This window comes from Cyrtonyx montezumae, unplaced genomic scaffold (assembly GCF_038088225.1).
Source record: "Cyrtonyx montezumae isolate F1298 unplaced genomic scaffold, pur_monq_1.0 scaffold_3, whole genome shotgun sequence".
NCBI classification, from domain to species: Eukaryota; Metazoa; Chordata; class Aves; order Galliformes; family Odontophoridae; genus Cyrtonyx; species Cyrtonyx montezumae.
The window spans coordinates 84,283,497-84,311,299 of NW_027072034.1; the positions used below are offsets into that span (position 1 = coordinate 84,283,497).

Consider the following 27,803-nt stretch of genomic DNA (forward strand, 5'->3'; position numbering starts at 1 on the left):
TAAGGCATGGAGTCTTGCTTTGTACTTGTGCCCTATAATTCTGTAATTCTTCCTGTCTTAGTACGTGTAGACCCAAGATGTCTAATTCAAAGTGCCAATCTAAATTTGACACTGGGATCAAGAGCATCTTGGGGGTTTTCCACCACTGCAAAACTCAGGAGAATGATGTATTCATTACAGAAGCACTTGCTGCAATTTGTGAAGATTTGGTAGTGTATGTATTGTTAAGATTGCTGGAAATATACATGAACTGCAAGCAGGAAATGCAATTTTGATGTGTTTGTCATCTGATTACATATCTAGAACACTGTTCTTCCATCTTGTCATTGTTTATTGTCCAAGGTAGCTGGACTGATCTAGCACAGTTACAATAACACATGCAACAGCATAACTGTTATGTATAAACGCACCCTAATATGTAGCGGGCCTGGCTGACTTTTTCATCACATAATCATTTATGCAGTGGTTGATCAGTGTCACTGATAAATTAATGCAAAAGTAGTAAAAAAACAAACAAGCAAAACAAAAAACACAGCTTAGTGGTTAAATTTAATTCGTGTTACTGCCAAAATTCACAGCACTGGAGATGTTCCCTTGACTACAGCTTCTAGATATTAAGTTTTTTATAAGCAGGTTTTAATACTGATATGCTTATTAGTCCAGAAAATCAGAGCATTTTAGAACTCCTTTCAGAAAGACTTTGTCTTGACAGGCCATCAGTATTTTCCACATTTTTTTCTCTTAACACTCCATGCAGTCTTTATAGGAAGACAAAAGAAATCTTAGTCTCACATGTAATTAAGAAAATAGCAGCATAACCAGAGCCTCTAAAACTTGAGTGTAAGCCTAAATATAGACATACAGCTAATATTCACCTTTTACATTCTGCCTCAGAAGCTAATAAAAAGTATTTCACAGACAAATATCCATTTTGTAAATATTAAATACATATCCTGCTGGTACTGCATACTATTATAAAATCTATATTGTATAAAACCCACCTTTTTTCTATTCTTAGGCCTTTATATAATTCTTTGTTGTGCCACAATTGCAAATAAAACAGGAACTGAAGAATTTTATGACTGATTTGCTTATGGTTAATCAGGGTTTTTTTTGTTTCTTTTAATATATTCCAGTTACTCTGCAGATGTTGTACAAATTAAAAACATCAAAAGTCTTTGAAAAGCAGAAGTCAGGAGAAGGAAAAGCAACAGCTGAGATTGTGGAAGAAGATCCTTTTGCTGTTCAAATGATGTACTGGTGTCCTGAAAGCCGAATTTTCTGTGTGGCAGGAGTTTCTGCATATGTGATTGTTTATAGATTCAGCAAACATGAAGTAAACACTGAAATAGCGGTAAGTCACTCAGAATTTTACTTGTTTATGAAATAATTTCTAGATGAAAATGCTGTGTCACCATATAACTGTATAAACATAGGTTTAGGAATATTCCATTTTAAACCTTTTTTAATGAAATATTGATTGCAATTAATCTGCTGATAAAAAATGAACTGAGATTTTGGGATCCAATTCTATTCTTTTTCACTTTAATAGTAATGTACTGTAAGATGGTTGTGAGATGTCATTTGCTTTTAAGATTTTGATACAGTACTACGTCTTTGTTGTACTTAACTGCTCTAGTAATACTGACTGATGTATGTTTTCATATCTTAAATTCATTTTTATATTATTTGTAACAAAAGGTGACTGAAAATTATCATTTGCTTTCACAAAATTAAGAGAGTCGATTTTTTTTTTTCCTGGCTTATGCTTACTTTGCTTCTCTCAAAATGGACACTATTTGAATAGCAAGATGATTTATGACCAAGTAGTTGGTATTTTCCTAAGAATCCTGTGCTTCAATCCTATTCAAATGCTGTTTTATAAGCCTTCATGTCTTAAGCAGTCACTTTGTTTCAGGTAGAATCACACGGTTCACGTTCTTATAACTGCTCTGCAGACACCTTGAACTTACTCATCATACAGCATAGACTTTGGCTTATACCTTGCATTTCTGCACAGTAGCAACAACCACTTCTGATAGAGTGGTTCAATGACACTGTAAATGTAAAAATATTCTTTCTTTAGTCTAAAATTTTCAACAGCAGTCAACTCTTAAGAGAAAGGCGATCTGAATGGGCCTGGATCATCTCTTGTACAAGGACAGGCTGAGAGACCTGAGTTGATTCAGCATAGAGAGAAGACTGAGGGGCTGTCTGATCAATGTTTATAAATACCTGAAGTCCAGGAGGCAATTGGATGAGGCCAGACTCTTGTCAGAAGTGTGTAGTGATAGAACAAGGAGCAAAGGCCAAAAACTGGAACATAGAAAGTTCCACACAAATATACGGAAGAACTTTACAGTGAGGGTATCTTGATGTCCTTTAGAAAGGCTATAGTTCTAACCTGACAAAAACATCTGTGTCACTTTTGGCCTGTAAATCATGTGCCAGTTGGTAAGAAGACCCATTGCCTATACCCGTTCTGTTCTTTTCCTGTCATATTTTCTTCCTGAAGAGCAACTTTGAAGCTAACTCAATACATTCTTACAGGAAGACTTTAAAAATAATGAATAGTAATCCCACCTTATTGATGAGCTCATAGACAATGTTTCTAAAAAACATTACATTTCAATGTTGATTCCAAATAATGCACCTTATCTTTCATTAGCAACGGATACAAAGATCACAATAACACTAATTGATAGAGCAAATTCTCAGCTACAAAAAAAAAAACAAAACACTTTTTCAATGTAGTCACCTCCATTAGCTATGCATTTTTGTTGGACAAGAACAAGAGCCTGTATGCCATGCTCATAAAAATCTCCACCAGTGGTGGTGTCCCACTGTTTTACAGCTGCTATGATGGTGTCATTGCTAGGAAAATGCAGCCCATGCAACCCATCTTGCATCAGCCCAAGCAGATGGAACTCTGAAGACTACAAATCCGGGCTATACAGTGGATGTGGTAGGACAGTCCAGCTGAGATTGGGAATGTGCTCCATGGTCTTCAGATTGGTATGGGGCCTGGCATTACTGTGTTGCAAGAGAAAAGTATTCCTCTCTGACCTGACGCTGGAAGTTTGAGCCTTCAGCTTAATCAGTGTCATGATGTAGTAGTTGATGGTTTGGACATGTTCCAGGAAATCTAGAAAGATCACCCCTTTCCTATTCCAAAAGACAGTGCACATCACTTTACCTATTGAGGACTGCCAATGGGGAGTTCACCATGGAGTGCCATTTTGACTCCAGCACGTGATGGAGTCTATGCCTCATCACCAGTAATGGTGCAATCCAGGAAACTCTCACCTGCAGCCTCATACTGGTTTGTAGGTCCTGTCAAACTTAATATAGTGTTCTTTCTGTTACTGTGAGAGTACTAATGGGACCCAATTGGCACAAACTTTGCAATATTCCAGTGTTGCCACTATCATTTCCAAAGCATTGAAGCCAATATTCCACTCAGTACACAGCCTCCAGGTAGTAATCTGCCAGTTCATGTGGCTGAGCTTATTGAGCTGCTCTAAATTTTGTGGTGTAACAGCTGCGCATGACTGTCCAGAATATAGCTTGCTTTTCATGTTGCTGTCATGTTGCTGAAATGCACCACCCCCTTAATACTTTCACCTTCATTTTGATGAAGATAATGTTTCAGTGGGAGACCATCAACTGAGGATTTTGCAGTGTCTACGTTTTCAATTGAATATGATCACTTTCAGAACCAGCACTGAAATTATAGTTCAGATACTATTCCCAAGAATATCTCTTTGAGGGAATTACTTTGTTTTTTATTATTTTCAATGTGAAGTTCTCCTTGGATAATTCACAAGGTAGAAAGAATTGACCGACATTTATCATGATATTTTGAGATGATTACTCCCTGTACAGTTTCCTGTTTGTTTTGGAATTCCTTCAGTTAAGGCTTCCTGAATTAGTGGAAAGAATGGAAGCATGGCTGAGCTTCATTGGCTTTTCCTATCTGAGGGTGTCCGGAAGGAAGGTGAAAGACAAGTGGTTTAGTCTTTGCATTCTAGAATCTGCCAAATTCATGTAGAGTTTAAAGAATATGGAATCCTGTGCTTGAGACCCCACGTAAAGACAGATGGAGTTCATGGATCAGTAATACCCACTCTGTTAAACTTCTGCATATTGGCTAGAAGTTGTCTTAGAGACAGTGTTGTAGTTGCAATAGAGAGGAAGTTGATGATCATTCTTTTAATTAGTTGACTTAGGAAAATGGTAATGAACAATAGACAGAAAATTGTCATTACATTGACTCTGAATTATACTTTCTTATGCTAAAATATTGTTTACTTGAGAGATGCCTGCTTATGCTAAAATATTTACTTGAGAGTTAGTAATTGATATCTCTTTTCATACTAAATTCTGGAAAGCTGTATTCTTTCACTGATAATAAAAGGCTTGGAATAGTGTCAGTACTGGAAGAATATACTTAATTATTTCTCCATCAGCATAGGGTAGATGACAAGTTCCTATGCAATACTGCTGTTAGGCTGTATAAATAAAAATGACTATATTCTTTATTTGTAGATATTATGATACATGGTTTTTTTTAATCTTCGGGAAGAAAATAATCTTCTGATATTTATTTAAATGTAATACAACTTCCAGCAGCCTTCTTATTAAATTGTGACAGCTTTTTATTTATTTAAGTCACTAGAGGTACGACTTCAGTGTGAAGTAGAAGATATCATTACTCCTGAACCAGAAATAATTCCTCAATTTCCAGATGCCTCCTCCCAGCTTCCTTCTTTAAAAAGCCTGTCAGGTAGTACCAACACTGTAGCATGTGAAGGAATGATGAAGGACAGTATTCCATGTCTTAGGTAAGTCTGCCATTGTTCAAAGCTTCATCTTTCTAACAAATATTCTTAATGATCTGTCAACTATTAAGAAAAGGATGCTAATCATATTATATGACACAAATAAAAGAAACTGGAATATAGAACAAACAAAATAATACAAACAAAGTAATTGTCAAGAAATTTAAGAGGTTGACAGTAAGTTATGGTGAAGATAAATTGTTGCAGTGAAGGTTTAACTGATTTTCCAGTATGATCAATGAGTAATTCTTTATTTCACATCCACAGTATTTACTGGAGTGCAAGTACTATGGAATAGTATTTCTGAGGAATTTCTGAGAAATTTCTTTTTTTTTTAGTTCACAAAAAAAAACCCATAAAGCTCCCTGATTAACTAGTATAATGCTAAAATCATCATCTGTGAAAGAAGTACATACATCTTGTTACATGTAGGGTAAGGAACCTGTGTTCATACTCACAAGAGAGCCTTAGAAGTATAGTTATAAAACAGTTGAACTAACTGGAAGTGTGTATGTGCTTAACCTCTAGGAGGAAACGAATTATTGTCTGCTGTAGTACACACTGCAACTGTTAGAAGTTAATTAATATATTCTTAGGCAGATAAGTTATAGGTTTAAAGAGTTTTAGAACATAATACTGTACAGAACTCCATAAATCATAATTTCGCACTGCTGATAAGGATTGTTCTCATTTAGTGAATTAATTATTAGTTCATTTTAATTATTATTAAATATTTTAAGTGTCTAAATTACTTCAAAAGCAGCTTAAAAGAATGCTGTCTGATTTGCTGATATTTTGATCAGTTCTGCTCCTGAAAATAGCATTAACATTTAAAAGCAATACTGTGGCATTGTCCATGCATAATTGACAGTAGTTTTTGGTTTCCTGTAAATTTGTTTTCCTCATTCATTAGCAAATGAATCTCAGTCATATGTTTAATCATTAATGTGAACCATTAAAATCAATAGAGGAGGCAGAGATAAGTTATTTAAAAAATCTCAGTGGGAGAATGTTTTGTGCCATTGAAATCAGTAAGAATACAATTGATTGTTTCAGTGAATTCCTTAAGGGATTCTTATTTGATTTAGGGTAGGAATGTCTTGATGATATGGGAGGAAGCAAAGTGTTGAATGTGAGGATAAAGTAGGTAGATAAGAGTGACAGATGTTCTGCTAGTTAGTTTTTGAAAGTTTGCTAAACTGTGTATAATCTCATATTAAGTGGCCAGCTGTTATTTGTCCCATTTTGAAGAATTAACTGCGAACCTATTTTGTTAGAGAGTTGATTTTTCAAAGTCTGAGTACTTGTGTCTCTAGAATTGTTATGAAGGTACATCGCTTACACTTCCATTCTTTTCAACAGGAAAAGGCATATAAATATCCCCACTATTCCCTACTCCACTATTCCAAACTCACCTTGCTTTTCTGTTGAAAATATATGTTCTGAACATAATTATCATTATGAGATGAAAGTAGAATCACAGATCACCAAGGTTGGAAAAGACCAATAAGATCATCCAGTCCAACTGTCTACCTGTCACCAATATTTCCCACTGAATCACGACCCTCAGTACAACATCTAAACATTTCCTGAGCACCTCCAGCGACTATGAATCCATCACTTCCTTGGGCAACCTATTCCAGTGCCCGACTACTCTCAGAGAAGTATTTCCTAACATCTAACCTGAATCTCCCCTGGTGCAACTTGAGGCCATTCCCTCTCATCCTATCACTAGTTCATGGGAGAAGAGGTGAACCCCCACCTCACCACAGCCTCCCTTCTGGTAGCTGTAGAGAATTATTAGGTGTCCCCTGAACCTCCTATTCTCCAGATTAAACAATCCCAGCTCCCTCTGCCTCAGCAGTACTGGAAATGCAAAACAACCGAACAAACAAACAAGCAAAAAAAGAGAAAACAAGGTGATGCTCTCTATTTTATACACAGGTTATTAAGGTGAACAACAGCACAGTAACAAAGATCCAGGAGTAATGTGCAGCTGTAGCCACCAGCACATGGAAGGTGGTTGCACAACTTCAAAATTGTGTTGCTAATCCACTTAAAACATTATGTACATACTATTTTTAAACCTTGGCTCTGTTGTGTCTTGTATCTACTTCTCAACCTCATTACAGCAAATAAGTGGCACTCCACACTATATATAATTTTTTTCAAGTCACAAGTAAGTATCAAAATGTGTTTGTATCTGTGGATAAGTACTAGAAAACAAGTGACTGAAGTGGCTGAAGTAATGAAAACTTAGCATTTTTTTGAAACCACAAGTGAGTGTTACCACAAGAGGCAAGCAGCAGTGTGAAATATATACTGTTCTTGCTTATTTCAGAAGACTTTATAATGAAAAATGCAAAACAACATAAGAAACTGAAATATTTGTGATTGATTATCCAGGTAAAATGTTTTTCTGCAAATACTGTCATTAAAAAGTTGTTCCCAGGAGGTGAGTCTTTGCTTCCAGACTTTTAGTAGCATCTCAAAATTAGGTCAGTCAAGGGTTTTGACAAGTAGCTCCAAAACTACAAAGATCAGACTGTGACTATCTCATGAAGAAAAGTACAAAGCAAAACTGCAGCAACCAAATTCTGTGTAGCATAACAAGAAAATTTCAAGGAAGTCACTGAAATATGTATATTCCTAAATGTAAATTCTTACATACAGTTTGCCAGAGGAGTCACGAGCTTGGCTGATGGGTTTGGCCATGGGTCTGTTGTGAAGCCAGCTAGATCTATCTGAGTCCAGTATGGGGACTTCTCACAGCAGTCATTGCTGCAGCCCTTCCATCCTTGGCACCAAAATCTTGGCACGCATCTTAGAGACTTACACAATAAGAGAGGGAAAATAGGAGTAGTTCAAGATCGTGAAAAAGAGAGCAAATGGTTATATCTTAGAAAACCTGGTGAAGGTGTCTTCTTCCTCATCCCAAAATTGTACATGTATTCTGCTGTGATAGCCAGATATTCCCTCAGACACTGTAGGTATACTTTGGTAATAGGTACGGTTAGTGAACCATTAAAGTTAAAAATATAAGCAGCAAAGCATGAATTGTTTTATGGAAATGGTTAAACATTTGAAGACTGTGTGAATGTATTTTGAAAAAACAGTTATCGGAGAGATTGTATTAGGTGTTTGTGTGCAGGTGCTGGTGGTGGGTGGTACCAAGGGCAGCCTTTGTGAGGTGAGACTGGGGATGCTCCATGCCTGGCACAGCCAGCCCCAACAGCCTCACCACATGGCATGGCTAAGCCCAGCAGCCAAAGTGGTGCTGACCTCAGAGACAGGCATGAAAGGGTGAGATGTATTCTGCTGTCCTTCATTCTTCATTATTTCTGTCAGAATCAGAGCACTATTTGCTTTGTATGTTCTCTGTTAGCATGCTACTCACATTATTGAATTCATAACTTTAGCAATGTTATCATTTTATAGTTACGTTTTCTTTCAGTTTTCTGTATGTCTTCTCTTCTACAACAGTGATAGATTTCCAACAGACAAATTTTGTCACCAAGGCCTCCAACTGACTAGGTGCTTTCAGCTGAACTAAGAGCAAACTGATAGCCATGGTTGTTGAATGAGACGTTAGAGCATTTTCTCTTATGAGAAGTGCTTACTTTTTTGCTTCCCAGGAGAAATCTGTTTGTTTTTTTTCCAGTCTGATCCACTACCTTGTGAGGTGCGTGGACCTTGAATTCTTGGAAAACTTGCTGAATAACATAATGTTCATGTTCAGAAGATACTCTGCATAACCAGATAGCAAAGATCTCACCTCTACAATCCAGTATTGTTTAAGTTATTTACAGCAGTGCTGTATGTAGAGAAGCACATACAGCAGAAATAATTATTTGCCAATAACTGCAATTTTTCTATGTGCATATTGACTAGCTACACTCCGTCCTCTCTTGATACTCAGTGTGTCTTTGGGTGCTTTTTATCACATGGACATAAGATTGTATATGTAATAATTGTGTGGACAGATGTGCAATATATGTGCTCTCAGTATTCATAGTTAATGCATCTCAACATATTGCTGTTCTTGCATAGTATCTTGTATCAGTGTATCATCGAATAAATTCTACCAGTCAAGGACATAAATAAAAATAGGCTTACAAAAGCACTCAGTTCTTAACATTTTTGCTATGTGCTGTTCAAGTCACTGAATTTGCTGTAACGGAATATGAAACTGATTTATATCAGATTCTATGTAAAAAGCTGTCATTCAAAAAGGCTAGGTCAGGTGTTTGGTAATTGTACCCCTAAGAAGAGAACAGGATTTGTTTGCACTAGACAGATAAATAGAATTGTCAAGTCCAGAACTTCTGGATATGCAGTGATGAGGTGCTTTACAGCAAGACATATCTCATATTCCTTCTCTTGCCGTACTTCAGAATAAGTTGGTTCCAACAACTCAGAAGTGTCATGTTTCCAATTTTCGGAAGAAAACATTCAGATTTTCCATCTAAGTTGGTTATTCATGCCAGTTTTTAAATGTACAAGACAACAAAGGTAGTGAAGTGTCTGGAACACAGGACTTATGAGGAGTGGTTGAAGCAAGTTGGATTGTTTAGTATGGAGAAAAGGAGGCCTGGGGAAGACCTTATCACTCTACAACTACCTGAATGGAAGTTGTAGCATAGTGGGGATCAGCTTCTTTTCCCAGGTAACTAGTGATAGGATGAAAGGTAATAGCCTCAAATTGCACAAGGGGAGGTTCAGGTTGGGTATTAGGAATTTTTTTTTTTTTTTCTCAGATGTGGTCAGGCAATGGTACAGACTAACCAGGGAGATGATTGAGTCACCATCTCTGAAGATTTTCAAGAGCCATATAGATGGGCCACCAAGGGACATGGTTTAGTGGGCACGGGTTGATGGTTGGACTAGATGATCTTAGTTGTCTTTTCCACCCGTAATTATTCTGTGATTCAGTGGGTATAGTACAAGAAAATATTTGGCAAAAAGAAAATGAAAGCAAAATTATGAAGCAAAAATTATTTTTATTAACCTCAGTTGTTTACCTCACCTACATCTTCTCCGGAGTTTCTCAATTATGCAATATTGAAATTTTCAGACTTACTTCTACAGCAGAAAGTAAGGTCAAAGCCTGAAATTCCTCCAAATTATGACTGTGTTCTGATTGGAAAACCTAGTTTCAGTGTATGGATATATGCACAGTATGCTGCAATTATGCATATTGCTCTGGTCTTAATGGATTCTGTTTCACTGATATTTTCTCAGGGGAAGCATTTGTTATTCATGGCTCAGTCTGTTTGTTCTTATTTTTGCACCCTTCTTAGTGTTAAGACTCGACCTGTGCGAATGCCTCCTGGATACCAAGCAGATCTTGTTATTCAGTTGGTGTGGGTGGATGGTGAACCTCCACAACAGATTACCAGTCTTGCTGTAAATTCTGCTTATGGACTGTAAGTAACTCAAAATTGTGGTACATTGATTTATTGTGTATTGCACTATATTATGTACTTTCCAGCTAAACTTTGAAGCTCCGTAAAGGTTTTTGAAGATGGTAAAAAGAATCAAAAGATGCTATAATTCTGACTGTTGGGTAAAAAATTATTTGAGTTTATATAAAGAGTGTAATATAATGTAAAGAGTGTAATATTATAATATGACATGTTAAACTGTAATTTTTGCTAGTATGTTTACTATTCCCCACTGAAGACTGAATTGCTTTGCATCATTCTGTCCATCCTTTCAGATAAAGTCAAATTACCTTTCAAATTGAAATTGTAGAAGATATTTTGAAAGAATTGCTGAAGTACATTTTGTAAAAAATAGTGATTTTGTGTTAAATGTTGTTTAAAGTGATATCATATTTTTATTGGAAGTTGTCTTGTTGTGAGAGCAGCTTTTTAATGCATGTGCTAATTTCTGTTTGCAAGAGCAGCAGAGACCTAAAACTGAAATTTGAATGAGGAATCTCTCAATAATAAATTCTGTATGGAACAGCATACAGGAGCATATCTATATGCATCTTCCTCCTCAAGCTCTATGCATCTGCCAGTTTTTTATGTTTTTTCTCCTTGAGGATTGTCCAAATACACTGATGAGATTAGGTATGTTGAAGGCATAAAAAACATGAGCCTTAATGAGTGCTAAGTGTCTGACTCCCACCAATATTCTGTTAAGTCAGCTGACACTTTAGAGACCTCAGAAGTTTTACACGGAGCAAAAATTTTTATATATAGTTGTATATATTTGTGCAAAAATATTGTGTTTGGGGTTTGTTTTGTGAATTCCTTGGCCTGAATTTCCAAATTGTTTCTGTGTATGAACTCCATAACCTTTTGGTTTACTGTTCCTAGGTTCGTGTGTTGTTTGTGTAAATCGTAGGGTTTTGCATTATTGCAATGCATTCTGCACAGAAGGTTAAAGGCGATAGTCTGCTTTCTGGAATGTCAGTTATTATGTTTCAGGACACGATTTTATCAATTCAGGATTACAAATCTATAAATGCAGAAAGTAAGCTTTGAGTAGTTTCTGAAGAAAATGCTGCTATGGAATTCATAATACTAAATAATTACTATTTTTTCCACCACTTAACTATATATTACTAATACCTCTGAGGAACTTTTTTTCTCAGAGTGGCATTTGGAAACTGCAATGGCTTGGCTGTTGTGGACTTCATGCAAAAGACCGTACTACTGAGCATGGGAACCCTTGAATTGTACGGATCAAGTGATCCTTACCAACGCCAACCCCGTTCACCTCGCAAAAGCAAGCAGTTTGCTGCAGGTAGGAATTAAAATATTGTGGTTATGAGCTTGACATTCTTTGATTTTTTGCCTGTGGCTTTTTATAGTGCTTTTGACATGCATGACTATCTGCCAGCCAATGGAATTTCTATAACTTGACAAGAAACCTGGTGTTCTTTAGGAACTGATACTTTTTCTTAGAAGCAGAAAGTTTTAGGAAGTTCCATGTTTTGGGATGGAGGTCAGCAAGTAATTCCTTTCGCTGAGTCTCTAAAAATCGTGAGTAGAGGAGTAAACTGCTTCTCTGGCAGTCTCTTGAAATCTAGTCTCCAAGTGTAGTCTTATTGTACGCTGGTTTATTTCTGTTTTCAGTAAATTCACTCTAATGTGTAAGACTTCAATTTAAACTTGATTGTGTTTTCTGCTAAGTGTTGTTAATTGTTAATGGAATAGGCAGTTGTGTTTGGGAAATAGCATTAATAGCTGGGTACATGCTATGTAGCTAGCAAAACTAGCTCCAATCAGCCACTTTGTTAGAATCTATTACAAATTTTCTAGATCTATCTGTACCACATCTTAAATTTGATGCCAAGAGGATCATGTTTGTAATTCATAGCTATTATTATGCATTAAATGTTAGAAACATCAGTTCAATACTGCAGTTAAATTTTGCCAGATGTTTTTTAATATCTAAAAAACTAACTTGTATTAAGGAGAGAAAACAAAACCCTTTAGCACTGTATATTGCATAATAACATATGTGAGTCAGAGACAGTTTTGAACTGCAATTTATATAGCTTCAGAATCTTAGAATTAGATTTTAAAATCTGTTTGGAAACCTTGATTGTTTTAAATATACATAGAAAATTATAAAAGCAGGAGATTGCAATGGTTTTATGACATCAGCATTTTCATCAGCAGATCCTACGCCAAATCATCAAATCCTATTTCTCCATTTGGTCAATATAAACTTTTTTTCCATTCCTAATAGGATTGTACTTTTAATATAAAATAATATTTGTAGAATAAAAAGTAAATCTTCAGGCCTACTTCCATCCCTGAAAGATGCTTATCTCACTTTCTAGGCATTTAATCATGGCAAGCTTAGTTCTCATCGTGCCAAGTGTTAAGGATGTAAATTTGGAACAGTTGAGGAAAGAGGAGGCAAGCAACTTTAAGCTATTTTCGGCTTTCCTCTCTGGTTCAGTTAAGCTTACAGCAGTTTCCACTGTAATTTGAGCAGCCAAACATAGGCAACACAATGTGGAGCTGTGTACAAAAAATACAGAGTAACTGTTGTAGAAATAGCTATTATCGGCATTGCACCATACAGGATTTCTATGTGTCAGGGACAATCTTGGCTACTCCTTTAAGGCAGTGTTCCAGTTGTGCTGCTAGAACAGAGTCTACTTGGGTGTAAGTGACTGCCAAGAATGTATATGCTCTTCTAGATTAGTCATAGAAGCTGTGCATCTGAAAAATGATCCTCAGCTGCTTTCTCACCATCCATCCCATATCCTTTACTTTTTTGGTTATTTTTATTGTTATATCTCCCAATTGGAAGGTAAGCATCTGCTGAAATTTCTTCACCTTGGCTGTTCTAGATGCTGGTTATGGATATCACTTCCTTTCACTTTAGACTGTTTTTTCTCTCTTTCCTCTGCCTGCTGCTGATGCTGGTGTACTGGCATGTTCCAAAGACAACTTTTGCATGCGTGGCCTGTCTAACTTTTATCCAGATTTAACGAAACGGATCCGTACTTCCTATCAGAGTAAGTTCTATAAAGGTTAGGCAAATAGCGTTATCATGATGAGACTATGCCTGACTTAAATCCATGTGTTTGTGCTTTGTAATGTGTTTCTTAAACACATTCAGCATGCATGCAATTTATTACACTTTATAACGTCAACCATGCTTCATTTTGACAGTTTTCTTTGTTGTACAGATATTTCAGATCTGTTTTCCTCTTCCAAAACAATGAGAAAGCCTCATTGACTTATACGGGACAAATTTGGTTTTAGAAATGAATTTTCAAGAATGTTACAGTCTTGATGAGAGTATTTTCCTTTGGTTTTGTTTTCGTTTCAGTGTACACCTACTTATATGAAGCATTTCTTGTTTTGCAATGGCACTGCCTGGTTATACTTATTAATTCTTCCCTATTCTCAGAAGAGCAATGCAGTTTAAAAATCTACTGATTGGGTTGCATGCTGTGAAATTTTAAATTTTAATCTGGATTTGGTACTTGGATATTTGGCTTTGGGGAACCATCCCATGGCTCTGATCTTTGATGGGGGATATGAAGTGGGTATAAAAATATATACATCAAAGAGTTATGAAAATTAATGTTTTTAGATTCTAAATTTTGAACTATAGTGATATGTAATTTAAACATTAGCATTCATCACTGCACAATGTGATGAACAAAGCCATAATTAATTTTGCAAAAATTACTGTTCAACCAACAAGCTGTATGTATCTTAATTAACTGTAGTGCGTATATGTAATTAGGTCTCTAGGATGCCTCTTATTCATCTCTTTTTGAAGTGTTCTTTGCAGAACAACTGGGTAGGCAGTTTTACATTGAAAACTCAGTGCGGACAAGATAAAGAAAGAGGTGATGGTCGTTTCAGCATTTCATAGAAATCGATTATTTAGCAACTAATTTCAGTGATTTAGTGTCATAGCATTTCATTAGAAGTAGTCTATTTAGTTAAAAGACAAGGCCAGTTAGAAATCCACCAACCCATAAAAAGGACTGGTATAGAATGTTTTATATTTTATTGGTCAGGTCTTTCTAATTACAAGTCTATAAATAAGAACTCAAGAGAAGAACCACAGTCAAAGTTTTATGAAAAAAAAAATATGGAAAAAAAATATATATATATATATAAATTAATGAAATCTAAGACCAAAAAGGATCAATGAGTCCAATATGTTGATCCACAATGACAAGCACAGCCCGCAGGTTTTAACAGCTGAGTATTTCTAACCTTGTTTCTACCTTGAACCCTAAAAGCTTTCTATATACTGCCTAGCTGAAGTCTATGATTTTGGCTCTTGTTCATAATCACTATTAACTCTCTTTCCTCAAAAAGCATTTTCTGTTTTTGCTGTTGTTATTCCATACTTACATAGGAATATGCAATGAATGGTCTGAAAGATGCACCAGACAGTAAGACTAAGAACAAGGCAAGAATGTGTTACAGAGTGTGAAGTATCTTAGATAGTGAGCAGTAGTTAAGAATATCTCCAATTGCTATGTAATTCTTAAGGTACGTTTTGCTACTCTTGTGAGAGAGAGGAGTTTTAAGAGTTACTGAGGATAAATTTACGATTATGATCAAAAGCTTATTCTTGAAAGAAATGATAGAAAAGGAAAAAAATATATTCTTTTTTTTTTTTTTTTTTGAAACTGTACTTGAGACTGATATTATCAAGGTGGAAGCAGGAATTGTCATGGTAATGCAGGCAGTAGATCTACAGTATTGAGAATTATATGAATAAAAATTGAAGTAAATGAGAAGGCATATCAGCAGTTGATTCAATTAAAGTAATGAGCTGGGAAGATAATTTCACGAAGGTCAGTTTGAGAGAATCAGCCTAGTAGTATTCACTGAAGCCAAAGAAAAGATTTTGTTGTGGTTTAAGACACTATGGGACTAAACACCTCACAGTCATTTCCTCACTTTACCCGCTCCCAATGGAATGCAAGTGAAAATCGGGGAGAAAAATAGAACTCACAGGTTGAGATAAAAACTGTTTAGTAAAGTGGAAAAGGAAGAGAGAAATAGCAGTAATTATAATATGTATGCAAAACAATAGCTTGCTACCTGCTGATCAGTGCCCGGCAGCTGCTGTCCCCTCCAGCCAAATCCCTTCAGTTTTAGAGTTTTTCTTCACGTGGAGTCATATGGTATAGAATATCCCTTTGGGCAGTTCAGGTGTGCTCTTCTGATTCTGTTCCCACCCAGCTCCTTGTGCCTATTCAGCCACTTTGCTGGCAGAACAGTATGAGAAGCTGACAAACTGAAACTCCTTGGCTCAGTGCAGCACTACTCAGCAACAACTAAAACGTCAGTGTGTTAACAACCTTGCTTTTTCCCAAACCCAAAACAGCATTACACTAGACACTATGAAGAAAATCAATTCTGTCCCAACTGAAACGAGGACAGATTATCACTGTGCAATATACTTCTGTTGGGAGGTCATTTTCTGTAAGAAACAGTCTGATTTTGCACCCAGCCTTTGTATCAGAGTTAGCTTGATATTCCAAGAATGGAAGCGTTACTAGAGTATCAGGGAAGAGAATGGTACTGTTTACTATTTTGAAGTAGCAAGGAGAGAGAAGATTTCAGGGAGAATAAAAAAAAAGATTATACTGGTGATGTTAGTTCTGGAGTCTGGTGAGTAAATTTTAGAAAGACAGGAATATTATTTGAGCGTGGGTGGAAGTAAACATAGTAGAGATGTGTTCATGTATCGTTAGGGTGTAACACAAGATCACCCTGGACCGAGAGCTAAAGAGGAAGGGCTGATGTTTCTGTTGGAGGTGTCTTGCAACTGAAAAAAAAAAAAAAAACCAACCATCAAACAGGGAAAAGAAGCAATGTCCTGAAGGTAAGAGATTTGACAAAGGAAAGGCATGATCAACAATGACAAGGTCATCTGATATACAAAGCTCAGTGATGGAAGTGTTATAACATAGCCAATCTATTGAGAACTTATATCGATATAAGTAGCATATACTTGTGTGAAGTAAACTCAAAAGGGTCTACTGTGAACTTAGAGCATTAAGGCAGAACATTCTGTAGGCTGGGAGGTGGAAATGGGAAGGGAGAAGCAAGAGTTGAAATTAAAAGGATAGAAGTAATAAACTAGAAAACAAAATGTAGTAAGCTCTAGACATGTCGTAATGAGAGAGGCTGGAAATGTAAAAGCTTCTTGGGGTTAATGGCCCCATTCTGTTTTCTGTAACATCTGCTGGCAGCCATCTTCATTTGTAGCAAGACTACATGCCAAGACAAATAAAATAATTTCTCTCTGAAATAGTGCTGAACTGGGATGGAGGAGTGTTGGCTTTTTTTCCTTAACCAGACAAAATTAAGTTGTACATCTTATTGCCTACGAGAAGATAGCATATATTTCAATATTAAAACAAACACATTTCCTCCATCTAGTGTGGCTATATTTGCAGCAGAACATTAAACTACAAACTTATGACTTCAGTCTGATCTTCTAATAGAAATTCACACTATCTGTCAGTAAAACAAGAAAATAAATAGTCACTGTGAAGCTCCAAGGAGGCAACAGGTTAAAACTGTGTTTATCCATTGTAAAATAGTTGAAAGAATTCATAGTTTTCACTATTAGAAATAGTTGTTCCTCCTTCAGGCCTACCCTTTAAAAGGATGAGAGCAATAGTAACCTTGCTGTTAAAGGAAGACAGAGTGCTGTTATGAGTCATTACTTATCAGTAATTAACACTTTAAATGACACCTGTCAACACAGAAGAAGCTAATCTAGGTTGAGTTTTAACTTAACGTCTATATTCTGAACAAGCTGACAATTCCAAAGAATGCATCATGTTTAAATATAAAAGAAACAGTATGGTGATTAATTGTGAAGACTATGGATTAAAATAATATTGAGATAACTTACTGGCTTGTAAATATTTATGAGAATTTGTTTATAATTTATTACATTCTAACAAAAAATGTGATGGCTTTGGATGCCTTTAGTAAATTGAAAGTCTGGATCGTGTAATCAGAGATGAAAATTTTAAAATTATTTAACATTAATTTGTTATTTCATTAATGTTGTTATTCTGCACTAGATGTTACACTTTTGGTCCTTTAATAATATTTATATTTCTTTAATAAAGAAGAAATGGGAATCACAGGCTCTCAAAGACTTGAGGAAACTGAGCTGTGTGGAAATACTTACATACAAGAAATTATTTAAAAGATTTCAACTTGTTTCCTTAAGAAGGGGATTAGAAAATAAGCACTAGTACAAAGGAGAGCTTGAGAGGTTTTCTCAAGAGAATCTTCAATGTTTAATGGAATCAAAGTTAAATAAAAATTGAGACGCATATTTATTCCTTTCAGTGAATGATTACAGATTGTGCAACATGTTTTCATGTTACATCTTCAAGATTGTTAATTCAACAAGGTTAAAAGAAACTTTGGATATATAGAGGGAGATAAGTAGAACTCAATATTTCTAAGCAAGAAAGATTGATGGTAGGGGGAAATCTACAAGGGACAGTAATTAAGCAAATCTAAGTGTTCAAGAGTAGGGCAGTATGCTTTTGGAAGACACATAAATCCCCACACTAAAAATGAGTGGTATCTGTAGAAAAGTGCACATTCACTGTTCTAAAATGTCATATTATGAAATGCATTTTAAACTTTTTCCAAGCATATAGAGATTGTGGTATTCTCAACGTGGTTGGTCTTTATCTTTCAGAACAGTGGTGTGATTTGAAGCATTTCCTGCATGAGTCAGTGGCACCAATGTACCTTGAGCTGTAATACTGATTCTGTGAACTCCTCAAAAAATACTTCTTCAGAAGCAAAATCTGACCTGGGTTTTGGCACTGGGGGGTTGGAAGTTGATGATCCTTGATGTCCCTTCCAATCCTAGCCATTCTATGATCCTATAACTGTAGCCAAGAGTAATTGTACAGAATTTAGAAAGATTTCATTCATCATAACATCATAGCCATAAGTGTAAAATTAAAAAAAAAAGAAAAAGAATCAGTGTTCATCATTTAATTGTATGTATCTGTACCTCACAAAAACACTCAACAGTCAGCCTATGGTAAAGGATAGCATGAGCTCAGACATGTCCAAAAGGCATGTTTAAACTCTGATACAATCTATGCTAAAGATGGGTTTTAGTTTGATCACAAATACGAGCTCACGTTTAAGGAGTGTAAGCTAGGATTATATTAGTTGCTGCTCTGTTCCATTTTAGACTGCTCCAGATGAGTTCCATGCAAATTTTTTTAAATGATTTATAAGGTATCTTGTCCAGAAAACTCCTTGTTAGATTCAGACAATACCATCTCCTCTGTGCTCTTTAAAATGAGCAGTCTTATGTGAATGCATCTAAAAGATGCAAGTGTTGCAGTGGTGATATTCTTTCTTCTTTCACAAGTACTCCTTTTTTTTCTTCCTCCCTATGTCCTCCTCGCTCTATTCTATGGCTTCTGCTGTGCATTCTGTGGCACATGAAAGTATAGAGCTGATTCCACATCTCTTGCACAGGGAAGACTGATTTTTATATGTATCACAGGCATTTAAATTTTAAACTACATTTACTTGTTTTCACTCACTAAGTACAGCAACTCCTTGTCTACCCTGAGGCACTTGGAAAACAAATCTGACTTAACAAGAGGTGTGATTTTTGAAGTAGACCTAAATTTCTGTAGGGACAACCTGATAACTGCAGTTATTCGGAAATAGGTATTTCCCTTACATTTCACGCTGTTCCTTTCTCCACAATGACTTTGAAGTGCAGAATATCATCAACCAAGAAAGCTAAAGCATGCCCTGTTAGATTGTAACTTAACTTTTCAACTCCATTTTTTCAGGCCTGACTGAACTCAGTGACAGTCCAGTTTCCCTGGAGCTAGAGCGTTGCAAGTCTCCCACTTCAGGTAAAGGTGATTGGCTATTGGCTTCTCTTCCTGCAGTCTGTATAAGCCATTCATGTTATGCATCACTGTATTTCATTAATCCCTAAGAAGTGAAGTGTATAATTACAGTTCCTAAGAGAAGAATTTACTGAAGAAGTGCTTATTATATAGTACAATTAAATCAAAAATCTGCTCATTTAAAGAGAAATTATTAGTACATGGGGCATCTTGAGGTGAGGAGTATGTAAACACTGGAGCTGATGCAGTACAGGCATATATTATAACTCACATGAACTCAGCACTTTTGTTAGAGGCTTGCTTCTTTGTTTTTGTAAAAGGCTTTGTCTTTTAGTAGGAAATCCCTTTAGCTATGTATATATATCTATATAAAAGCACATTTGTGCACATAGAAAACTTGTTTGAAAAGAATCCCCAGTGACTCAGTGTTGTAATTCACAACAAAAACAGAACCGTAAATAAAAATATTAGTTTATCATTTTGACCCTGCCCTGTAATCCTGGCCATTTAAAAATTTACAAATGTTTCTAATCTTACCAGTAGTCCTTCAGAATGTGGAGTTCAGCACATTCCTAGAGACTTTTTCTGCAAGTGCCTGGTCTGCACTGATATCTTTTAATGTGAGTTCAGTGTCTTAAACTTGTTTGCTTAGAACTGATTTCTAATAGTTCACTATTAAGTATGATAGAAAATAAGCAGGTGTAACTTTGATACATTAATTTTGTTTATGGTGCGCATATCATGGTTCTTTACCTTCAGTTTGGTAAAAATTGGTAGATGCTTTTTTTTCTTTATAGTAAAAATCTCCCAGAAATGTGCCGTTCAAGTCCTTTAATATTTCACATATTTTACTCTAATGGAGCACAATCATCTCAAATGTAGCACAATAATTAGTAATTTACAAAATTCTTAAGATAAAGAATAAGTTTATGATACATGAAGAACTAAGATGAAAACAGTTGTTTTGTAATAAATGTGCATTTTCTTCTGTTGTTACAACCCAGTTGCTGTAGACATGGGAGTATCTAAGTGCTAGAACAGTACTGATGATGCTATAGAGGCTCAGACTCTTGAAGCTGGCTCGGAAACTTGTTATAAGGAACTTTTTTTGAAATGATAGCACAGTGTAATTAGACCATTTATTTTGTGGATCACTGGGATCCATCCCTTTAGTCTTCTCTCCAGAAACAGGGTAAAAATTCTCTTTTCCCATGAAAACTAAGAGATCACTGATGTGGTAAACATACGTGCATGTGATTAGTTTTATAATAATGAGTGAAATCCATAGCAACTTATGTTTTCTGCAGTTAAAATTGGTTCTTCCCTCTACTAGTGATCAAAAATACCAAATTTATATAAAATTTTATTAATTTGCTCTGCAGTTTATTCTGCTTTTTGGTTCTGGAGAACATGCAGCAACAAAAAATGGCTAACTTATGAATGCTTCCTGTTTTAGCTTTCCGTGTTTTTCAAGCTATATTTAATTATTTAAAATTTTGCAAAACTCTTGTGATTCAAGTCACTGCCCAGTGAGATTCACACTGGGTATATCTACATCAGCAGCTGATGTGCTTGATTTATTGCAATTCTCCACAGTTAACAGGCCACATCAGTGTCAGATCTTCACTGTCAGTTGAGTTCATGCTAGCTGCTGACCTTCAATATGTGCAATGCATACACAGATTACATGCAGCTGAAGGCTAATAGCCTACACAACAAACACCATACTCTTGCTGGCATGCAGGGGAGCAACTTGATCCTTAGTTCCATCACAACAGGACTGATAGGGACCTGGACAGGCTGGAGAGTTGGGCAGAAAGGAACCAGATGAGGTTTAACGAGAGCAAGTGTAGAGTATTGTGCCTACAGAGGAATAACCACAATGACTGGTATAGGTTGAGGGATGACCTGCTGGAGAGGAGCTCTGAGGAGAAGGACCTGTATGTCCTGGAGGATGATAGGCTGGCCATGAGCCAGTAGTGTGTCCTCATGGCCAAGAAGGGCAATGGGATCCTGGGGTGCATTAAAAAGAGCATGGCCAGCAGGTCAAGGGAGGTGGTCCTCCCCCTCTACTCTGCCCTGATGAGGTCTCACCTGGAGTGTTGTGTCCATTTCTGGGCTCCTCGGTACAAAAAAGACAGGGATCTCCTCAGAAGAGGCTAGTGGAGGGCTACAAAGATGATAAAGGACATGGAACACCTCCCTTATGAGGAGAGGCTTAGAGACCTGGGTCTGTTCAGCCCTGAAAAAAGAAGACTCAGAGAGGATCTGATCCACACCTAAAAATATCTGAGGAGCAAGAGGCAAAGAAACGAGGCTGGACTCTTCTCAGCAGTTTGTGGTGATAGGACGAGGGAAAATGGCCGCAAACTGAAGCATAGGAAGTTCTGCACAAATGTGCGTGGAAACTTCTTCACAGTGCAGTGATGGAGCACTGGCACAGCTGCACAGAGAGGTGGTGCAGTCTCCTCCTCTGGAGACATTAAAAACCCACCTGGACACCTACCTGTGCAGCCTGGTCTAGGGAGCTGCTTTGGCAGGGGGCTTGGACTAGATGATCTCTTGAGGTCCTTTCCAACCACTACAATTCTGTGATTCTGTGATATGGGGAACAACATGCACTGACACAAGCACAAAGTGATCTTCAGAAAGGATGACTCTAGCGTAATTCAGATTTGTTTCTCTAATTTTGCCAAGTCAAAATTAGGCGTTTGTTTTCTAGTGCTGATGTGAGTGTTAGAGGACTGATAAAAAGATGTAATGCTGAAAATTAATCCTTATTGTATTTGTAGAGCTGTTTTCTAGTTCGGAACATATCAAACTTCTTCCATTAAGCTACACTTTAAGCTTGTTTAATAAGGCTGTATGTTCAGGTATTCCTCCTGTACAATTTGGAAAAGCATGGCTTTGCAGAGAAAAGTGAAAAAATAATGCTTTTCAGTCTAGAACATGAAATCAGACACACAAGGGTAGTAGCAAGTGAGGAAGTACTCACTTGCTACTACCCTTGAGGATAGACAGGGGAAACAAATGGCCTTTCTTAAACACTGTTATCTTCCTTTAACTAAGTTACCATTTATATAATACAATAATGCATTTCCAATACTGTACAGGAGGACAAAGAGTTAATAGATCAATTTGGAAAACTCTGCTTATTTGTGAATATCTGAGAGGTGGCAGTTTCCATTGTAAGTAAAATGTATTGCGAATATAACAGTATATATATGGAATAACACTTGTAAAAATAGCAAAATGAGAAACATTAATAAGACGCTTTATGAAGCATTTCATGGGCACAATGGTGCAGTAAAACATGTTGTATTATGGTATTTTATTGGCTTTAAAAAAATCTCAGATCATATCAAGGAAAGTAGAAATGAACTTTTTCAGGACCATCAGAATACCTTATTCTTACTCATGCATGCCATATTCTTTCAGTGCAGGACATCAAGCATTTTGAGTATCGTTTGTGATTTGCAGTTCAAAAGTTAGGCCTTTGTACTTACTTCCATGGTGGGATCAGAGGGCTCAGTGTCTCTAAAATACAATTTTTAAAACTTGTCTGAGGCCTCCTAAGCCCTTACAGTGTAAATGATTACCCAGTGCTGGAGTTAATTAACTATATGATGTATTTCAAAATGGTACACGCTATGGTAAATTCCAGCTTATTTTTATCATCAAATAAAGAAAACTTATTTGGGGACTTTTATAAATACAGTTTTACTGTTCCTAGTTTCTTTTAGCCATTTTATATTTCAGCATGTAGTTGAAAACACAGTGAGCACAAGGAGATGTGTCTTTGAGAGGACATTTCACTTAATTGCCCATTGCAGATTACACAAGATAGACTTACCTCAAAGATTAGAAAGAAATTTAGTTGTTCCATATCTGGGAGGGCAACTTCTGAAATGTGAGTTTTAAAATGAAAATATATTCAAGTTTATTCTTTAGAAATCACCTACATATTGGTGGCTCATATCTAGAAGGCTGTTCTGAAAGTAGTGTCTCCTAGTTTATTATGTTGGCTCATGACATCAGAGGCAGATGGTGGTGGTATGGCAGTAGAGGTTGAACCTTCCTGCCAATATCCCGTTACATTTTGTTGCTCTATGACAGATGGGAGCAGAGGGGCAGTCTGACAAAATGGCATAGGACATGACAGTGTATGAAGCAAAAGTGTGTAGTTCAGTTCTTCCATGCAGAAAAAATGGCACCCATTGACATTCATTGATTCTTGCGGAATGTTTATGGAAACCAAACAGTGGATATCAGCGCAGTGAGACTGTGGGTAGCATGTTTAAGCAGTAGCAACAGTGAGTCACCACACACTTACTGCAGTCGAAAAAGCATAGTTAATAGTGGTAACTATGTTGTAGAAGAGTATTTTGTAGCTGAGAACGTGCTCTGTCAAATAGTGTGATCTTAGTATCTGTTGTAGTTTCCATATAAATAAATAGAAGGCATTACTTTTGGAGCAACCTACGTATGGTTAAGACTACAGTGCTTAGAGAAGGCTGCGTAAAGACTTCCACAATTAATTTTTTGGAGCTTTGGATCAGGTTCTTATGATTTCCAAGTGCTATTCTTGATTTATTCCACTGGTTACATCAACAGACGAGGCCTATACCATGCCAACCTCCTGTTTTCCTACATGACATGCTTTTTATATAGCTTAGTTTCAAGAATAATACTGTGAAGTTTTTAGGGAGTTTTTTTTCACTCTGTCTCAACTTTTGTGTAATGACAAAGAAGCTGAAGAGGTTTTATTCCATTTGAAAATTGCTTCCTTGCTAGTTTTCCACGAGAATACATAAATTTCTAAACATTGCATGTGTGAAAACTAATTTTTTTGAAGCTTGATTATCAGTACCATTGCTAACATAACTATTCCTACTTATTTACCTTACATTAAAAAGGATGTTTATTAGTCAGAAGTTGTTAAAGAGATCACAAACTGAGCATAGGGCATATTTTATCACTCGTTTCCAGTGTTACTGATCAGATGAATTAATGCTTGCTTAAGATCTCAAGAAAGGATGTGTATGTCAGGGATTAGCAGGGAGCAGTGTGAGCTGATGGAAGGTAAGAAACTGGGAGCCGGGACTGGGCCACAGTGTGGAGCTTGAGGGCAGCAGTAAGGCTGGCCTCTTCAGCCTGGTGGTTTGAAGGACCTGAGCTCTCTGCTGGGACACAGAAAGGGGCTAGCAGCAACCTGTAGACAGTGGAGGCAGATGCTAAGTGTGCAAGCATGACAAAACACAGCCCTGGTCTGCCAGGCAAGTCCAGGCGAGGATGTCAGTGCATGAGTCCAGGTCCAAACCAGCCACAGACATGACAGACACATGACAAGAGCTGTAGCATCGGGCAAGGCCAAGTTAGGCCATGTGTCTTACTTTGTACTGTGCTGTCTGCCTCCAGCATAAATGCAAAGTAACAAACAGTTCTGGTAGCCTCCTGAGCCATTGTGCTCTACTTCATTCTTAAGTTAAACTAGTTTTCATAAGCTCATTCTCAGCAAGATGTGAGATCATACTATCCATGATCTTTCTTTATTATGAATTTAGAGATAGAAAAATAGACATTTTAGGAATTACAAATAGCTTACATAGTAATATCTGTGTTCCTATCACCTTATTATTAAAATGACCCCCCCAAATAAAAATGGTAGCATTATGCACTTTTAATCACAGTAAGGAGTAACATTAATCAACTCCATCTTTTGTCTTTTCCAATTGCGTTTCCTTCATTTCCTAATTCTGTGTATCTCCTTTCTACTTTAACACCCTTCTTACCATGTTCCCTGCTACAAAAGAGCCCCACACCCATGCCTCTGTTCTACCAATTTTTTCAAGATCAGGATGTCTATACTATCCTGGTGCCCATAGCCCAGCTCATCAGATTTTTGCTCCCTTTCTTTCCCAGCTACAGTCCTTTCAGCATCCTGTGCCTGTTAGTTTACAGCATTCAGTATAGTATGTCTGTTTTGTCTGGGAGCAGCTGCAGGAGCTCACAAATTGAATCCAGAAGAATCAAAAGGTTTACTTTCTTTGTATCTCCTGCATGAGCCTGCACACAGATAATTGGGAGCTATTTCTACAGTCTCCCAGTTTGTACATACATGCTGCAGTTTGAAAATAGTTTTGAAAAAAAAAAAAACTTGAAAAAAAGACAGTTTGTAAAAAAGGCAGAATCCTGTTATACAGGAATAGCTGAAATATTGAAGTAGAAGAGCTTAGACCACCTCTTTATTAAGCCCAAAGCCTTCATGATGATAGCACTAATGAGGTTCTCTTAACATTAAATGTAGTTTGCTTTTATACTTCTGAAATATCCTAGTCTAGACTGTGGTCCCTACAGCCTCCTCTAGGAATTAGAAATCCTCTTTTGACAGGCTGGCTGAGCAAGATGTTGTTACTTCCTGAAAATGAAAGGAGATTATATTGCAAGTGCATTGTTTTCCTGTGTAGCAGGGCACTGGTTTTGTAAAGTGACCTCTGTTCTCACTGTGAAAGTGTATGACTGCTCTCCAGATAAATCAAGAGGCTCTTCTGAAGATCTGCTTGGCTTTTTTATTAGTGCCTAAAATGGATACACAATCCAAATGCTTGTTATCAAAATTAGAGAATTTTCACATAGTGATATTAGGAATGTATATTTTATGTTGGATTGATCTGAAGAGACTGCCTCACTCTGCTTTAAAGCATTCAGTTAAAGTGACACCCAGAAATGGATTACTCTAAGGGTTGAGCTGCTTCTGTTGATATCAGGAGGTTGCTATGGAGTAAGAAAGGCTCCTCAACTCTTCACCTGGGGGCAAAAAAAAAAAAAAAATCATTGGTGGTATCTGATATTTTCCTCTGCCAGATTGCAGGTTTAGTAGTTGCAAGATTCTTTCAGGGGCTCTGTGACTTGTAATGATAAGTGGCTGTTCTGGGCATCCTTCTGACCTAAAAGCTTATTAAACAGAAATTACACAGGACTTATTCCTTACCTTCGTAAGGTAGGGCACAGGACATCCTAGTGTTCCCATCACTGTCATACTTACTATGTGGGACTTTTTTTTAAGTATAATTAGCTAACAAATACTTCACTGTTCTCTACTAATGACAGACAGTATTTGTAGGGAGCAAAAGCCAGAAAACAAAAATAACTGAATGAAGACAAAATAAAAGAACCATATTGGAAATTAAGTCTTCTGAGTAAATAATAAAAGATTTCTTAAGGCATTCTTTTAACAAATTTAATACTGCTACAAGACATGCTTCATTTCATTTCTTTGGTGTTCATTGTTTAAAAATGTGCTCATGTGTAAGGCAATGAAACATTTTTGAACAGAAGCAAAATTAGTTTTGTTTTGCATTCAGAACACAACAGATAATTAAATCTTCAGCAAACTGAGTGCAATGTTTTGATGTCTGAGTTACACTACATTTTATCCTGAAGCTGCTGTATTTCGTTTCTGTTCAATGTCTTCTTTTCTGTAGTCAATACAATATTGTATTTTGTCTCCACTACTGGTACAATATGCCCTCTTTTTCAAAAGGTATCTTGAGTATGATGTTATCAGAACTCATAGTTTCATTGCACCCTCTTAAATCAATTGGTTTCCAGATGTTTAAATATTTGTGATATGCTGTATAACCAGCATTTGCAATATCTGCTTTAATCTTTTCTTATTTTTATCATTCCTGCCGTCTCAAGGTAAGATATTGCAACACACAGCTAAAGCTATGTATAGCACCATTCATTTATTGAGAGCTGGAGTAATGTTTTTTCCAGGGCTTTTTTGTCTAGTTACATTCATTTTTCTGAATGTTGTACATGAAAATATTTAAAGTATTATTCTGCTTTTATGCGCTGATTTAAAAATATATGTGCTACAAACTTTCAGCATGATGTTAACCAGAAGGTGGCATGTTGTTTCCCTCACTCCTTTTTCTTTGTAAATTGTTAACAACTGCCTTTCTCCTTTTTCTGTTGTTTCAGTTAAAGGATCAAGAAAGTTAAGTCTGCCAACAGATCTTAAGACTGATCTTGGTACGGTAGGCGAAAGCCAACAGCTTTAAACTTCCTTACGTTCATTGGCAAGACATTTTACCAACTGATCCATAGATAACACAATAACCTTGGAGGCTGTGTCTGAAAAGGCTTTCTAAAAACCACCTATTAACCCATACAGTTCTGTTGGCAGCTCTCAGCATTTTGCTTGTTTAATATTCATTTGTTTACTGTAGATACGTTTTGCGAATTGTTACACACCATGTGTGTAATATTTTTTTATGAAGTTTCTCCAGAACTTTTGACATATTTGAACCATTTTAACTAAATTGTCAGCAATGCTTATCTCTGCCTATAACAACCACTGCATGTGCTAGTGTGTTTTCTTTAATTGATGTACAAATTCTGTGCCACAACAGTAATAAGAGAGTTAAACATATATATATGTTATGTTCGTTTGAGCTTTGGAGAAGTAGATCAGAAATCAGTCATTTATGTCTCAGACCTCTCCTCAAGACTTACCTTGGCCGACTGTGGAGTGCACTGTTTGTCACAACATTTTTCTCAATTCTTTTTTAATATTT

General features: G+C 36.5%; 1 protein-coding gene across 3 annotated transcripts in view; it reads left to right on the top strand.

The window, feature by feature from the left end:
* The window catches only part of STXBP5L (syntaxin binding protein 5L), a 185,290-nt gene that overhangs the window by 124,366 nt on the left and 33,121 nt on the right, over positions 1–27,803 (top strand). Inside the window, exons 15-21 of one of the 3 annotated variants that reach the window (XM_065742112.1) lie at positions 1,137–1,354; positions 4,672–4,844; positions 10,142–10,267; positions 11,446–11,597; positions 13,258–13,329; positions 19,159–19,224; positions 27,208–27,258. In XM_065742112.1, the coding sequence (XP_065598184.1) occupies positions 1,137–1,354; positions 4,672–4,844; positions 10,142–10,267; positions 11,446–11,597; positions 13,258–13,329; positions 19,159–19,224; positions 27,208–27,258 (858 nt within the window). The remainder of the gene's footprint in view (positions 1–1,136; positions 1,355–4,671; positions 4,845–10,141; positions 10,268–11,445; positions 11,598–13,257; positions 13,330–19,158; positions 19,225–27,207; positions 27,259–27,803) is intronic. The other 2 variants (XM_065742113.1, XM_065742114.1) reach the window with 2 other exon arrangements.